The following is a 17359-nucleotide window of genomic DNA, read 5'->3' on the forward strand; positions in this document are numbered from 1 at the left end:
GGCTCAGTTTGAACAGAAACAACCAGGGATTTGGTTGAGGTCATTCTTGTAATTGCAGGTTAGAGCTTTAACATAGATTTACTATATATATTACCAAATTATCAAATTACACTGAGTACATTGAGTTTTTTCATCTGAAAACTTTTTTTCAGCATCATGTTGAATAAATTCAGTTTTTCTGTCTCTCATCCACTTTCAGGTTTTTGAAATACTAAAAAGAACAAAATGCAAAGCCAAGTACAGCATGGGTAAGTCTGGATCTTTATCTCTCAATGCTTGACAAAACAACATTACACAAGATTAGTTTAACACACAGTCTGCTAAGTGTTAAAAATCAGACTACTAGTCCAGTGCTTGCTAATCATAATCCAGGTCTCAGGTATATGCTTGTATTTTGAGTTAATCTCAACCAAATGTATATATTTTTAAAATATATTACCCATATGCCTTATAGACCTGGTTCTAGTCCTCATTCATTTGGTTCAATGAAACTACTGTGTTAGGTAGCCATTGAGTTTTTTTTAGATTTTTTGTCTATTACATCAAGCCATTTAATTTTTATGTATCATTACCAAGGGTTTATTCATTCAGGAAACATTTTTTCACCCATCATGGTGTCAAGTTGTATCGTACCTGAGTGTAAGGATCACAAAACAAACATTGCGTTGTCTCTATGTATCTATGTAGGACATACATAGAGAAGCATTATTGATGGTGTTCAGCACTGTCACTGCAGTTCAGTAGCTCCAACAGCTACCACTACCTTGCTGTTGTTGACTGCACAGGGTGGACAGAGGATGACGAAGAACCGGTATCTTTTTCACCCAACCCCAAGAAGTACAAAGAAGCTGAGAGATATTTGAGATTATTGTGGATAAGCTAAATATAATAATATAGAAGGCTTCAGTTTTTGGAGCTGATCAGATTCAAATGTTTATATGATATGAATTGATGTGAGGTGATCAACTGATCATTTCTCTAGAGAACAGTCTCCACTCTGAAACAACAAAAACACACAGTCCAACGGCAGTCGTACAGTGGTATTAGAGTGATTTCACTCACAAACAATCTTTTTCTGAACACAGACACCTGCTGTAGAGAACACATTTACCACAGAACAGACAAACTTTCTATTTTAGCTGTTACAGAATTAATGTTTATTAGCTACAGCTGATTTAATCTGTTGCCGGTGATATGTAATTTTAACCATAGACAACCGCCACATATGTTTTCATTGCTAATGAAAAAGAGTGAGGAGAGATGCAAGATTTGATATGAGATTTACAAGTCAGTCCCTCCAGGAGTTTGCAGTTTTATTGTTATGACCAGATTTTGTGTGCTGGCCAGGTCCACGCCAAACATGCTGGACCCCAAATAAATTTATTTTGGTTTCATCTGACCAAAGAATGTGCTGCTAGTATTCATCAGGCTTATTTTCATGTTATTTGGCAAAGTTTATTCTTGCAGTTTTGTGCCATTTTGTGAGCAATGGTTTTATTTTTGGACATCACCCATAGAGATTGACTTCATCCAATGTCCTTTGTACTGTCTGAGCAGTCACTGACCACAGAGAATCCTTGTGCCAAGTCTGAAGCACTTGCCCATCTTTTTTTCAATGCAAGTCTGCATAAATAGTGAATTGTGCATGCTCTCATTTTTCAAGGACGGCCACTGTATCTTTTCTTATTGGTAATGCGTAGGGCTGTAGTCTGCTGGTCGACTGATCGATTAGTTGGTCGATCTCGTCCAACTAAATTCTCATTGGTCAAATAATCGCTGTGTTACTTTCATAACGAGAGAAGTGCTACATCAATAGCTCTCCAGGATTAATCCATTATTTCCTGCGGCTGGAGAGACAGACTAACAAATTACGTGTGAAAACATGTATTCAAAACCCCCCCATTGTTTTAACAACTTTGAACTCGCCCAACCTAATGGAGACTGCTGGGTCTAATTGTACTCAACGTTTACTGAGTATTTACTGAACGTACTGAACATTTACTGAATCAGTGTCTCTCCTATAATTATCACAACAATTGAAAAAAATAATTATGATAATGATTATATTACTTCAGACATGCGGCTAGCCGCTGCTCTGGGTCAATCGGCTCTCTGAAGTTGCTCCTCTGCTTCTTCAAACTTAGTGCCAGCTGTTGCAGTAGTGCTTCAACGTACGGACATCCTGAAGTACGTCCTGAAGTGGCCGTGGTACAGTTTAAGCTCCTCAACCAAGCAGTGAAACTCACCAAGTTCTCCTCTCTTTTTCAATATTGAGTGTACCCAGGTATTTCATTTTTTTTTCTTTTTGCCACACCCAAGACCCATATCGGATATCATGTTTCCCTACTTCTGACGCGTGGGCCAAGTTTCATGAGTTTTAAAGCATCTCTAGCCCCTCAAAAACAGTTTCCTGTTTCATGGTGAAGAATGTATCGCCATGGCAACAGCTTTTGATGAAAACTCAAAAGCTTCAGTATTTAGCGTCATCAAGGTCTTACAAGTTAGCTGTCCAGAGGTGGATCTGGTTAAGCTGATAGGAGTAGTTAGTAAAAGAATGGGGCTTATGACTGTTGCCAGTAGGTGGTGCTGTGACTATGATTCGATATTGGCCTTCAGACAGGGACTCTTATCAAGTATGTGGAATCTGGGGAAGATGTGATGATGTGGAGTTGAGTTACAACACTTTGTATTTTCATGTTGAGACATCAAAATTTGCTGAGTTGCCACAGTAACAGCGTGCCATGAAAACTCACAAGATTCACCATTTTGCATCTTCAAGGTTTTAAGGCTTTTCTGACCAAATTTCAGGTGGATCTGGGCATCCTCTAGGTCAGAGCTTGTAAAAGTACAGAACCTGTAACTTCCTGTTATCAGTAGGTGGCACTAATACTCATCATTCACATGTAGGTATTCAGGCCAAACTCTTATCAAGCATGAGGAATTTGGGGCAGATTGTACAACTTATATTCAAGTTACAACAACTTCCTTTTTCATGGCAAAACATTGAAGTTCGCCGCATTGCCATGGCAACGAAGTTCAATGAAAACTCACCATTTTGATAACTCTCATTGCAAAGGTCTTTAGATGACGCTCACCAAATTTCAAGTTGGTCGGGTTATATCTCTAGGAGGAGTTTGTTAAAATACAATGCCTGGAAATGGCAAAAATTGCCAAGTAAATTCAAAATGGCCGACTTCCTGTTGGACTTAGGGTATGATTCCAAGGGGCTTTTTTGTGCATCTGGACATGATACATGAGTTATGTATATGTTCATCTATGTCGATTCTGAAGGAGGGGCTTCGAATTTGAAATTTTCTAGGGGGCACTATCATGTCCTTTTGCCATGCCCAAGCCTAAGACCCATAAATTATTAAATTTTTCACCACTTCTGATGCACGTGCAAAGTTTCATGACATTTTGAGCATGTTTAGCCACTGAAAAATACAATTCTTTGGGGAGAATAATAATAATAATAAAAATAATAATAATAATTAAAGCTGCAAGCAAGGCACCTTTGTGCATGCCGGAGTGCACCACAGTCAAAGGGCTTTTATTGTGGGCATGCAGATGTGTTCAGGACCGGGCTTTTATCGGACATTGCACGAACAAGTTAAATGTCACTTCCTGTGTGCACTATGTGGTGCTAGACAATACTCACTAATTATACTTAATTTTGCTATATTTCAAGTGTAGACCACACTTGAAATATAGCATGTGAATCAGATGATTTTTGTCACATAAGACTAAATTTCCCATTGTCAGTAGGTGATGCTACAGAAGAGGGTCATTAATGCAGCAACATATTTAGTAGAGGTCAACTGAAAGGTATATGCATTTTCATGAATATCGGACGTTGCATGAAGCGGATAAATATGACTCCCAAAGCCAAAGCGTGTGCCAAGTTTTGTAAGTTTTCAAGCACCTCTAGCCCCTCAAACACAGCTTCCTGTATCATGGCGGATAATACATCACCATGGCAACAACTTTTGATGAAAGCTCAAAAGCTTCACCTTTAGCATCATCAACGTGTTACAACTTAGCTGGCCAAATTTGAGGTGGATCTGTTCATCCTGCTAGGCACAGGTCATAAAAGTACAGCACCTGTAACTTCCTGTTGCCAGTAGGTGGCTTTATGACTATGACTCAAATTGACACATAGGTTTGTTCAGGTCAGAACCCTTTGAAGCATGAGAAATTTGGGACAGACTGAACAATGTACTTTCGTGTTACAGCAGCAGTTTCATGGTATAACATCGAAATTCACTGTCGCAATGGCGTTCAGTGAAAACTCAAGATTTTGATAGCTTTTCATCACAAAGGTCTTTAGATGACACTGACCAAATTAGAATTCAGTGGGCTAGAATCTCTAGGAGGAGTTTGTTAAAATACAACACCTGGAAGTGGCAAAATCTGCGCAAAAATTGAAATAAAATTCAAAATGGCTGACTTCCTGTTGAATTTAGGGTATGACTCCAAGACGTTTTTTTGTGCGTCTGGACAAGATACATGTGCCTACCAAATTTCGTCCATCTTAGTTGATTTTGGAGGAGGGGCTTCAAATTTGAAATTTTGTAGGTGGTGCTATGGAGCCATTTTGCCATGCCCATGTCTAAGACCCATAAAATATCAAATTTTTCACCACTTCTTACAAACGTGCAAAGTTTCATAAGTTTTCGAAAAGCTTTTGCCCCTCAAAAGTGCAAGTCTTTGGGGAGAGGAACAATAATAATTAAAGCTGCAAGGAGCGATGATTGGGCCCTCGCACCCTTGTGTAAGTCGCCATGTGGCACAGTTGAAGGGCTTCTGTCACTCGCATGTAGATGTGTTCAGACCTGGGCTGTTTTCAGACAGTGCAAGAAGGAGATAAACATCACTTTCTTTGTCCTCTATTTTGCCTGCTGCTTGGGCTGCTTCCTTGAAATTTCATAGGGGGCACTCTGGAGCCAGTTTGCATTACTGATTGAATATTGTCATGTAGATGTGTTCAGGCCGGGACTCTTATCAAACATGGAAAGTTTGGGGCAGATTAGAGCATTTACACTAAAGTTATAGCAGTTTCCTCTGTAATAGCGAAACATCAAAACTCAACGCCACGCCACAGCCACACGCTTCAACGATAGCTAAATCTTTTAATAACTTTTGATCACAAACTAGTCTAGATGACACACACAGATTTTGAAGTTATTATGATGAATTGTGTAGGAGGAGTTCGTTAAAATATAAGACATGCGAAATCACCAAAATTGACAACTAAATTCAAAATTGCCGACTTCGTTGGGTTTCAGCTATGGGTCCAAGAGACTTTTTTGTGCACCCTGGCATGATACATGTGTACCGATTTTCAGGTAGGTTTAATGTGGCGCGGGGGCTGCTTCATTGAAATATTGTCGGGGGCGCTGTAGAGCCATTCTGCCACACTTATGCCAGCCACCGATACGATATTATAGACTGTAAGACCTGCCATGTGTGTGCAAAGTTTTGTGAGTTTTCAAGCATGTCTTGGCCCTTAAAAACAGCTTCGTATTTTGTGATGAACAATGGCTTCAGGAGTTATAATCATCAAGGTCTTACACCTTGGCTTACCAAATTTTATGTTTCTTACTAACCTGCTAGGAGTAGTTTGCAAAAGAGTGGCACTTAAAACTTCCTGTTGCCAGTAGGTGGCGATATGACTGTCACTAAATATGGGCCTTTACATGTGTTCAGACCGGGACTCTTAACAAGCACATAAAATTTGGAAAAGATCAGACAATGTGGAGTCAAGTTATAAGGCTTTGAAATTTCATGGCGAGACATCAAAATTCACTGCGTCGTCATGGCAACACCTTTCAACCAAAAAGTCACCAACTTCAGACAACACAAACTCCAAGGTTTTGAGGCTATTCTGAGTAAATTTGAGGTGGATCCTATCACCGTGCTACCCACAGAGAGTCAAAGCATAAAACATGTTACTTCCTGTTGCCAGTAGGTGGTGCTATGACTCAGATCCAATATTGACACATGGATGTGTTCAGGGCGGAACTCTTTACAAGCACAAAAGGTTTGGCTCTCTTAGGATCATGCATGCCGGAGTTATGGCTGTTCCAATTTTCATGGCGAAGGATCGAAACTCACTGCCCGGCCACACCCCCTTGGCAATGTCGAAAACTCACTGTTTTGATCTGTTTTTCATCTCCAAGGTCTGTAGATGATACTGACCAAATTTGAAGTTGCTGAGGTCAAATCTCTAGGAGGAGTTCATTAAAGTATGTAACCTGGAAATGGCAAAATCGGCGTCAAAATCACAAATTTGATCCAAAATGGCCAACTTCCTGTTGGACTTAAGGTATGTCTCCAAGAGACATTTTTGTTGCGTCTTGTCATGATACATATGCATACCGAATTCTGTTCTTCTACGACAATCCGTGTCTAGGGGCTCAATTTTCTTAATTTTCTAGGGGGCGCTGTCGAGCCATTTTGCCCCACCTTTTTGCAAGACCCATAAAATATTTAATTTTTTACCACTTTTGATGTATGTGCAAAGTTTTTTAAAAAAAAAACAACTTTTCATGCATGTTTAGGCCTTCAAAAATGCATTTGTTTCGGAAGAAAAATAACAATAATAGAGAAAAATTCCTTGAGTTACAATAGGGCCTGAGCACTGACAGTGTGATAATTCCTTAAATTCCAACAGAGCCTTCACACTGTCAGTGTTCGGGCCCTAATTAAAGCTGCTAGCAGCAATGATCGGGCCTTCGCACCTTCATGCATGTCGGGGTTTGACGCAGTCAAAGGGTTTTTATTGCAGGCATGTGGATGTTTTCAGGCATGGGCTTTTACTGGACATTGCATGAAGTAGTTAAATATGACTTCCTGTTTCCACTATGAGGCACTAGAGAGCACCAACAATTGTATGTCATGTCGCTGTATATCATGTAGACCACACCATGTAAATTCCATGTTTATCAGATGATGTTTGTCATATCAGCCTGACTTCCTGTTGTCAGTAGGTGGCGCTCCGACTATGACTCAATACTAAAATGTAGATGTGTTGGCCAGGACTCTTATCAAGCACGATAAATTTGTTGCAGGTTGGACAATGTACATTCAAGTTACAACAACGTCCCGCTTCATGGTGAAACATCGAAGACGGCAATGGCCCTGGCTAGGCGGCAAATCTTGTCAGTCAACATTTTGATAATTTTTCATTGTAAAGGTCTTTGGATGAAACTGACCAAATTTGAAGTTGGTCGAGTGAAATCTCTAAGAGGAGTTTGTTTAAATAGAACGCCGAATTTCGTTCATCTACGTCAAATTTAAAGGTGGGGGCTTTTAATTTGAAACTTTCTAAGGTGTGCCCTCGCGCCATTTTGCCACGCACATGTCCAAGAAGCATAAAATATTAAATTTTTCACCACTTCTGATGCATGTGCAAAATTTTCAAGCATGTTTAGCCCCTTAGAAATGCGTTTCTTTTGTAAGAAGAATAGAATTCACACAGTGAAATATATAAAGGATATACATATGTATATATATGTATATATATATATATATATATATATATATATATACATATATATGTTTGTGTGTGTGTGTGTGTACATTGTTGTATTTTAACATACAACAATGTATGACATCCATACATTCTTGTCATATTATGCCACATTTTGATTTGAATTAAAAGCAAATATATACATTGTCATGGATACTGTTATGCTCATCTGTCAGAGATCATAAAATACAGCTGTAGGCTATAACAAAACAATGGACAGATGATGCGGTTCTGCTGCACATTATATTTAATTGACATGATGGTTCCAAAGTGAGTATGTCTCATTTTGTTAAATGCCTGTTGCCTCGACTCCTCTCTCTTCATGTCTCTTCCTTGCCTCCTCTGCTCGCATCTCAGGTGGGAAGGACTAAGACACAAGGAGAGGGGGCAACAAACAATCAAACTAAACATCATACATTTACTGAACAAATTCATGAAAATAAAATGCACATTTCTTGATAGAAATATTGTATGTAGGCCAATAGAAAAGAATAGGCCAAAAGAACCCCAAAAACATTGGCATCTCATAATTTTAGAGCCGTTATAGTAACTAATATGTTTTGTGTTGTGGACCAATGTAGCTATTACACATTTTGATGTGAGACTGGGTTGAGCAACTCCACCCCAGTGCAACATGATAATGTTTGTAGTTATTAAGTAGACCATTATTTCCCATAGACTGCATGTGAAGATGGACAACATATCACCACTTCCTACCACTATGTAAAAGTGAAGCCTTTTGTCTTACAGTACATGACAGCTTTATGATTCCTAATATTATTAGCCCAAATTTATACTCAAGCTACAAATAGATTCAATGGCTGAACCCTAGTGACAAAAATTAAATTGATTTGTTAGGACTCTCAAATACTTTGATGACTTGTATTTTAACATTTCCAGCACCTTACTCCCAGTTCATATCCATCAAGGAAGGGCAGAGTTGCATTCTCAGTGAGTGATGGAGACCATAACAGCAACCTGAAACAGCTGGAGTGAAGCTTGATTAGGACTGAAGTAGAACCTGCAGGACATTACACCACCTGTTCCTTAGATGAATATCATTCTCTCAGTCTGCCCAGCCAGGAGAGACAGCGTGATGGTAATCTGGGTTGGTGTGTTCATGGGAACATAATCTTAAATTGTTTCAGGCAGAATCACGCAGGGGTTGGGCTGTAGCTGCTGGACATTTGTGTAATCCTTCACATGCTCTTTTTGTGAAATCAAGTTTTGTTCCATTAAATTCTGACGTGATGTCATGATTTTCCTTAGTTGACACTACATGCAGTCGAAAGTTTTGAATGTGACATATAGGACTTATGAGCAGTGTTGGGTAAACATTGTTGCAGAGAACCTGAACTGAATTGAATTATTTGCAAAAGTAACACTTAACTGAAAGTTAAAGTGTTCACATCAAACAAAAATGCTCACTTGGCTCCTCTGATGGAGTTGTGACAGAGGTGGGACGCATGCACTGTTCTCAAAGCTTCACACATAACCACCTGGAGGTAGCCTACTAATGAATAATAGAACTCCAGGCCTCAATGAATCTGTTGTGGTCATATTCACTGTGCTTTGATATAAAGATGTGACACCTGTTATAACACCTGTGTTTGTGTTCTCTCTGCAGGTATCACCAGTCTCCTGGGCAGTGGTGTCTATACAGCAGCCTACCCTCTTCATGATGTAAGTAGGATCCTGGCACTAGTAGATCTTTATTATAGGTGGTACTGGTTCCAAATATATATATGCTTGTCTTTTGAAGCTGTTGTAATCAGTCACATTTTTAATAATCACTAAAAGATTAGTTGAAAAAAAATGCTGGCACTAGTAAACTACTAAACTAAAACTACTGAATTAATCCATCCTAGATTATGAAATCCTAGTATGATATGCTGTCAGTGTGTGTAGTGACTAGTGTTACTGCTTGTCTTTCCTTTTTCAGGGAGATATTGATGAGGAGAGCGCAGAGTTCAATGACAGAAAGGTAAGAAGGTTATTTCTAAACTTATTGAAGCCAGTATAAGAAGCTTAACAGACTTTTATTCATATTTTGCATTTGTACCACAACAGCTTTATGCATGGTCATAGAGTATAGAGTCCACATTGAGACACCCACTAGGACCACAAAATAATCTGTCACCACTTCAGCTTTAATCCTGGAACACAAACAAATTAGGTCTGTTTGAATATGCTAATCGTGTGTCAGTTCACTGAATATTTTTTTTCTCTTGCAATGTGACCCATACATGTGGATCCATTTTATTATCACAGAAATTTGTGAAAAAGTCATGAAATTTAATCTATAGATTTGTGTATATGAACACAAATTTTCCATTTTTTCATGACACTCAGTATGACTTTCAAACTACTGTATTTCAAATGGAAGTATGTTTCATGCCTGTGCCACTTTTTTTTTTCTGTCAGTCGGGACTTGGGAGCACAGAAGCTGTATTGTTTTTTCTCATTAACTATAATTGCCACATCACTCAACATTTAATCACAAGATTTTATCGCTGTTTTTATTTGATTTTAATTTTATCAGTACAGTAGTGATGTGCAGATTGCAGGCACCATAGTTAAGCCACGCATCAGGCGGGCCAAGTCATTAACATTAATATTATGATTAATAGCAGGGTTGCGGCTGGGTGAAATATTACATAATTAATGAGGAAAATATTAATAATATTAATATTAGTTGTGTTGTTATTGTGTTTCTTCTCCTTCCTCTAATGAAACACAGTGCTACTGCCACCATCTGTTTTGTCACCAATATGACTATGTTTCTGCAAAGCTCCATTTTCCCGTACACACTACCACACCAAAAAAGAACTTCTTCTTAAAACCAGCCTACTTCAGTGCATAGAATGTATAAAAGTAATGAACAAAGCCACTGTGATGTCAGCCATCGGTTTTTGGACTTGTGTTTTGAAGCCACGAGTTTGGCATTTTGACTGTCACCATCTTGGATTTTTGGAGCCAAAACAGGCCTAAAACCATTAAAACAAAATGTTCTTACTGGAGAAACTGAACATCCGGCTCCTTAGAGGGTCTTTTAGTACGTCCAAATACTGAACAAGACTTTTTTTAGGCCACCAAAATGTTACAGTTAACTTTCATGAATTGAAAACACACTGAATTAGCGACGGCTACAGCTACACTCTGTAAATCTTATGGATCTTATGGGTTATGCCATGGTTACATCACATAACCAACATTTTTGCCATGGTAGCAACTTGTCAATCGCAATGTAGCCACGCCCTAAAGCATACGCTGCTTTATCGTAAAATTTAAATTGGGACCATAATCTATAAAATGAACATCATGCTGTATTGAAGAAGACTTGAAACTGGCAATTAAGACCATAAACTCATTAGGAAAGTGTTTACTGATGTAATACATCGAGTGAGAAGTAGTTTGATATTCCCACAGACTTCCATATTCAGACTTTTTTTGGAGCCAGAGGAGTCACCCCCTGCTGGCCACTGTACTTCCGCATTGACTTTTTCCAGACCCAGAACTATCTGCTTGACTTCAGTGTAATGTGTAGTGTTACACTGGGGGTGTGCCTGAATACAAATACATTATTTGTATGGCAAATACAAAACACAAATTGTGGGGTTTTTTTATGAATCTTTGTTTCATACAAATGTTTTAAAAATTATTTGTTTTTGGGAAGAAAAAAACAAAATATGTCAAATACCAGCACGCAGGTCAGTTACATCGCTATCTCAGTCTCTCTCTTCTGCTCCACTGTTAGGTCTATCAGCAGGTCTGAACGAGGGGAATCATATCAACCTGCTGCATGACGCACATTTCCTTATTTGGACATCACTTCCAGAGTTGGGGGTGTTCCCCAGAGATAAAGCTGTGCTACTGACACACGCAAACTGCTCCCTAGGGAGTCTCCATAACCTGTTGTTCCCCTTCTCCTTTCCACAAAGTTAGGTTGTAAAAAATAGGCAATAAATGAAAAGTACAAAGCAAAAATCGCCTTTGAAGTTCTTCTCTGCACATCAAACGCTGTGCTGTCTCTGTGTTATGGGTATATAAATAAGTAGAGGTCTGTCTGCACATTTGCAATGCACTAAGGTTAGCTCAGTAGCCAGCACAGTCGTCTATAATCTGGGAGACTTGAGTTTGAGACCTGGTGTGGGACCCCCTTTGTAAGATAATAACACATAAATGTCCTAAAATTAAAAGCGTAATAAAAACAAAAACTGGATTTTTACACCTATTTCCATTTTTATTTGAATACTAGTACAAATATAAATAATTTTCCTGCCTCAACAAAAACAGATACAAATACAAATACTGAGTTCTCACTAGTCCCTACATTAGTGTCAAACACATCCTGCGCACACTGGTGTACACTAAAGGAGACTGACCTCTGCTACCTTGCCTCAAAAGCCTCTGCACGCAGCTCCTCAATGATATGACGGTATCATTCATAACACCTTAGTAATGGCAGAGGTGCAGTCATGTTGGTATATTTAGAGCTGAAGACCAGGTAGAGCACACCTTTGATAAATGAAATATTTGTCTGTCACAGCAGTTAGTAAGAAAAGGAACAACTGTGTGAACGTGGGATTGGCATGTGAATTTGGAATGTACCAAGATAAGAAAGAGGATTTAAATCTCACATTTGTACTAGGGCTGTAGTCTGCTGGTCGACTTGTTGATTAGTTGGTCGATATGCTCTTGTCCGACTAAATTCTTATTGGTTGAATAATCTCCATGTTACTTTCATAACGAGAAAAGTGCTACATCAATAGCTTTCCAGGATTAAACCATTATTTCCTGCGGCGGGAGGGACAGACTAACCAATTACCTGTGAAAACTGGGGTGTATTCAAAACACCCCCATTGTTTTCACAACTTTGAACTCACCCAACCTCATGGAGACTGCTAAGTCTAACTGTACTCAATATTTACTGAGCATTTACTGAAGGTACTGAACATTTACTGAATCAATGTTTCTCCAATAATTATCACAACAAGAACCCCTGCCAGGCTAAAAAAAAAAATTTTTAATGCCAAAATGAACGCCAAATATCCATTCATTTAGAAATCAATAGTGTTTTGGAGTCTCTGTGCAGCGCTGTTCGGTATGTGAGTCAACCTCTGTGTGGTTACCTGGGAAACTATTGGTATCGAACTCCGTCAAGGAATATGGCATTGCGTAGTATGTTTGTGTAGCGAGTGGAAAAGAGCAAGCAGCAGAGAAGTGACGGTGGATGCGAGTGGAGCAGAGGAAAAGGTTAGCAGTAAGTTGTCAGTCTGGCAGTAAATTTACAGTACAGACTACACTGTTTCAGTTAGTAAATGTGAAAAAGTCTGTTGTTTCCCCACGTGCTGGAAAAGTGAAGGGGGTTAGCCCCAAAGTTAGCAACAATGAGTTAGCCTAACCTGAAGACACAAAACAGAGATATGTGTGGCTGCTAAGTTCACTGTGCACTCTATCCTGTCTGACGTTGGCTCCTGAATTTGCAGGGGGCTACAAAAATCAGATGCTTAAGGGTTTAAGACTGATTTTTGGACAATGAGTTTAGTAAATCCTCATACATTAATATTAATAATACCAATTTTCTCCGCCTTAGATTTTTGATTATGTCAGAAGTTTGTTTTGGCCTTTCTCCCTCTACTTCCAATTTAAGAGAGGCAATTGAATTTCTGTCCAATCAGCGCTACCCAGCTGGGTGGCGCCTGATATCCAATTGAGTTGCTCTGAGCTGTTGACTGGGTGGTGTGAGCTGTCGACTGGGTCATACGCAATGTCCACTGGGTGGCAGTGCAGGATGACTGGATAATTGGTGTCCGGGAACTAGATAGGTGGTGCACGGTTTGGATACTGGGTGTCTGGTAACTGGATATGTGGTGTATGGTTTGGGTAGGGTTTTGAATTAAAGGGCTCTCCATATTGCGGACCTGACCAGAGGACACGCATTACAGCAGTTCTGTTACCCTCCTAAAACTTGGTGCACTGTGGTGATTTTATTCATATCACTGGTTTTACTAGCTAAATTTCACTCAATTTTATCTCTGTAGACTGAACTCTTACCTCATTCATGTTGGTCTTGCAATGCAGTTAAGTCACACTTAAAGTATTTTAAGCCAGGCGGAAAATGGCGCCAGTTCACAAAAACCCATTGCTTACAACTAAAGAACGATATTTGCCAACAGTAGCTCACTATGTACCACAGGAAAAAAAATTTAATAAACAAACGTTATCATGGCCAAAATTAATTTATATATTTTCCTTACCTCTGCTCAGGGTCAGAGTCCACGAAAAGATATCAGGTCCAGACAAAGAGAAAAGTAACTGACAATGTACTGGAGAAAGGTGTCTGGCAGGCAACTTACTCCTGTATATTTCTACCGCAAGATGACAAAGCAGAGGAAATTAGTTGAGTTGCCTGGTTACACAACCATTAGAAATTGGTCTCAAATTTGTCCAAGTAATTTCAAAATCTACAACTTTGTAAACATTTTTACTATTTGTGCAAGTAGCTTTTCAATACATAGCTATTGTTATTATTCACATTCATATTATTTTATTGCTTATGTTATTATTCATATTCATATTATTAGTCATATTACTACTAATAATAATAATACTATGAATAATGTTAGTAGTAAAGATAGTGACTAAAATCCTTGAAGGTGTTGGGCCGTGGCTACAAGTTTGGCTATCAGCAATAATTAATGATTATCAAAGATAATTGTTAATTATTAAAATCAATAAAATTATTTATCAGAATTAATAATAACAGGGCACCACCCTGGACTCAGGGAAAAAGATAGCCAATTCAGTCTCAAAGTGTACTAATCTATGAATTCGGGACTTTGATAAATAATTAATTTAATAACTAGAAATAAAATCACCATATCAGAAGTTAGTTATGGTTGAAGGATTTGGAGTTCTTTACAGAGCAGGGGTTGGCAAAACTCATTCTTGTGCAACATTAAAACAGACAACAGGTATATCCAAAAGCATTTATTTAACAAAGGGTAAAAACAACACACAATACTAATCTAGCTAAGTGTACCTATATACAAGTGTGAGTGTGTATGTGTGTGTGTGTGTGTGTGTGTGTGTAGGGAAGACAATAGCAAGATTGCTGCAGTCATGAGCAGATGCCATGCCGAAAATTTGGCTGATAAAGGGAACTACAGAGAAAAAAGGCCAGACCATGTGGTGTCTTGAACCACATGTGCTGCCTGAACCAAAGTTTGCCAAACTAGGTTTTAACCTCTTAACTGTGTGGTTCTCTGTTCAAGGCCAATTGGTGTATACTAAAAGTGCCAGGTTAAAACAAGGTTAGTTGCATGCAAGGCCAAGTTACTGGATGTAACATGTGTTAGGTTACTATGCAGTAACCTGACTATAAGCAACAAGGACATCACAACAACAGTTCAATGTATAACCTTAACCAAATCAATACACATACAGTAGATTGTTTGAGTTAAACATTCTTGCTGAGCCGTACTATGCTTCACTGTGTTACTAGGCTATGCCCAGTTGTTACCAGTCCATGAAGGAAGAGATGCTTTGTGGTGTTCTGCTTTGTAGCCGGCGAATCCATGGGTGAGTCAGGCTGAGAAGGCTTTAGCTCTGAAGCTGAAAGATGCAGACGTTGCTGGGGAGACAGCACTCCAGTCGTGCAGAGGGCCCCGGTCACTCCGTTGTGTAGAGTTAGCGGCAAGATAACTCCATTTTGCGGCTCCTGTACTTGTTAAACTGGCCAGCAGACTTGTGTGTTAGCTGCTGGCACAAGGAAACTTAGTTTCTGAGTCTTAGGCAGGCTCTTGCGTCTTCTGCTGTAAAGAAGACTGTGTGTGTCTGCTGTGAGCGGGCCATACAAGAGAGCAGAGAGCTGCTCCAGCAGCTGCTGGAGGTGTGAAAGAGCAAGCAGCTGCTCCTGCAGATGAAGGAGAAAGAGAGCAAGGAGCTGCTCCTGCTGCAGCTTGTGGAGAAAAGAGAAAGATAAGAGGGGAATCTCTAGTTTTGATAACCTGGATCCATGGGTGGAGCTTCACACTTTGGGTGCTAACCCCCAGGGCTCAGGTTTCTTGGAGTCTTGAAACATGTGGTAAACTGTGGTCCACATGTAGTCCCAACAAAGGCATAGGCGCCTGAGCAATGGAGAAAGTGGAGCAAATGCAGCTCCATTATTCATTTAGGGGGAGCAAAGTTATAGTTTTGCTGCCCCATTTTTGGTCTTTTTAAAAATTAACTTTATCATCATACAGTCCCTAAAATCAGGTGATCATATTTAAACAGCCTCTATCAATGATCATTTTACTATTTTCAGCAACTGACTAAAACAAGTAATAAAAAATCAACCATTGATAGATCAGAGCAGACTGACAGCACAGTGAGAGAGAGACAGACAGAGAGGAGCTTCTTCTTAAAGTGCGAACGTGTCTGCATAAGAGGAGGCTGGTCTGTAGGCATAGGTGGCTGCTCCTCTAATTTTGAGAGGCAAGAGGGAGATGATCAAAATATAGAAGAGTAATTGGTTGAAGTAAACCATTACCAAATCTCAGTATCATTTATAAAATATTTTTTCTGTCTTTGGAAAAATCCATTATTGAAATTCTGCTAGCTTGGTTAGCATGGTGCATATACAATCTATGGTTAACAGTGATCATGCTAATGCTAATGCTAATTTTTGCTAGCGACAAACAGGCCTAAAACCGTTAAAACAAAATGTACTTACCGTAAAAATTGATCATCCGACTCATTGATGGGTCTTTTATTACAACCAAATGCTGAACAAAACTGTTTTAAGGTGACCACAATGTTACAATTAACTTCAGTGAACTCAAAACACACTGTGAAATAGCAGCAGCTATGCCCATACACAGTGGTTACGTTACGTAAGCAATGTTGTCGCCGTGGTAGCGACTTATCAATCACAATGTAGCCACACTCTAAAGCATACTCTGCTTTATCGTCAAATTTAAATTAAATGGGACCATAATTACATGATGAACATCATGCTGTATTGAAGAAGACTTGAAACTAGCGATTGATATCATAAATTCATTACGGAACAGTTTACTGAGGTAATAAATCAAGAGAGAAGTAGGGTCATTTTCTCATAGACTTCCATACAATCGGACTTCTTTTTGCAGCCAGTAGAGTCGCCCCCTGCTGGCCATTAGAGAGAATGCAGGTTTTTGGCACTTCCGCATTGGCTTCATTTTTCAGCCCCGGAAATTGCCGCTTGGAAAAAATCCATCATTCAAATTCTGATTAAAATACTTCAACAGAAACATCTGCAGGGTAGGAGGAGAAAGGGCAGTGTGTGTGAAGTGGTGGTGGGGGGCAGTGGAGGGGGAGTGAGGGGGAATGGGGGACAGAGGACGGGCTCCTGCTGTCCTCCTTAGGGCAGGATCTCCTACATCAATTTAATGTACTTCATTTTTTTTCATGCTAATCTATGATTGGCCAAGACACGTAAAATGACACTCCAAGGGAGGACATCCTTCCAAACCAATCAACAACCAGAATGCAATATTGACATCGCATTGGTCCAATGATAGTTTCCAGATATCATCTTCAATTCTCTCCACTGTAACATACACAAGTGTGACAAACTGTTAAGAGAAGAAGACCGGTAAGAATAAATAACGTAAGAATAATAAATTACATTTCACTTCTTTTATCTAGCAGTAGATAGCTGCTTCCATTAGCCAATGCAACAGTTAGCTTGTTATAACAGCCCTGAAGGACTCTTTATACATCCATGGAAGGACAGTTAAGGACTGTTGTTAAGCTAACGGGAGAATGAATCTGGACTGTGCGGTGCAGCAGCGGCAGGAC

At 39.3% G+C, this 17359-nt stretch overlaps 1 protein-coding gene across 2 annotated transcripts in view; it reads left to right on the top strand.

The window, feature by feature from the left end:
* The window catches only part of LOC137182437 (anoctamin-1-like), a 162503-nt gene that overhangs the window by 41340 nt on the left and 103804 nt on the right, over nucleotides 1-17359 (top strand). For both annotated transcript variants that reach the window (XM_067588643.1, XM_067588644.1), the window contains exons 6-8: nucleotides 200-248; nucleotides 9159-9214; nucleotides 9474-9515. In XM_067588643.1, coding sequence (XP_067444744.1) covers nucleotides 200-248; nucleotides 9159-9214; nucleotides 9474-9515 — 147 coding nt within the window. The remainder of the gene's footprint in view (nucleotides 1-199; nucleotides 249-9158; nucleotides 9215-9473; nucleotides 9516-17359) is intronic.

The sequence above is a fragment of the Thunnus thynnus genome, chromosome 5 (assembly GCF_963924715.1).
Source record: "Thunnus thynnus chromosome 5, fThuThy2.1, whole genome shotgun sequence".
NCBI classification, from domain to species: Eukaryota; Metazoa; Chordata; class Actinopteri; order Scombriformes; family Scombridae; genus Thunnus; species Thunnus thynnus.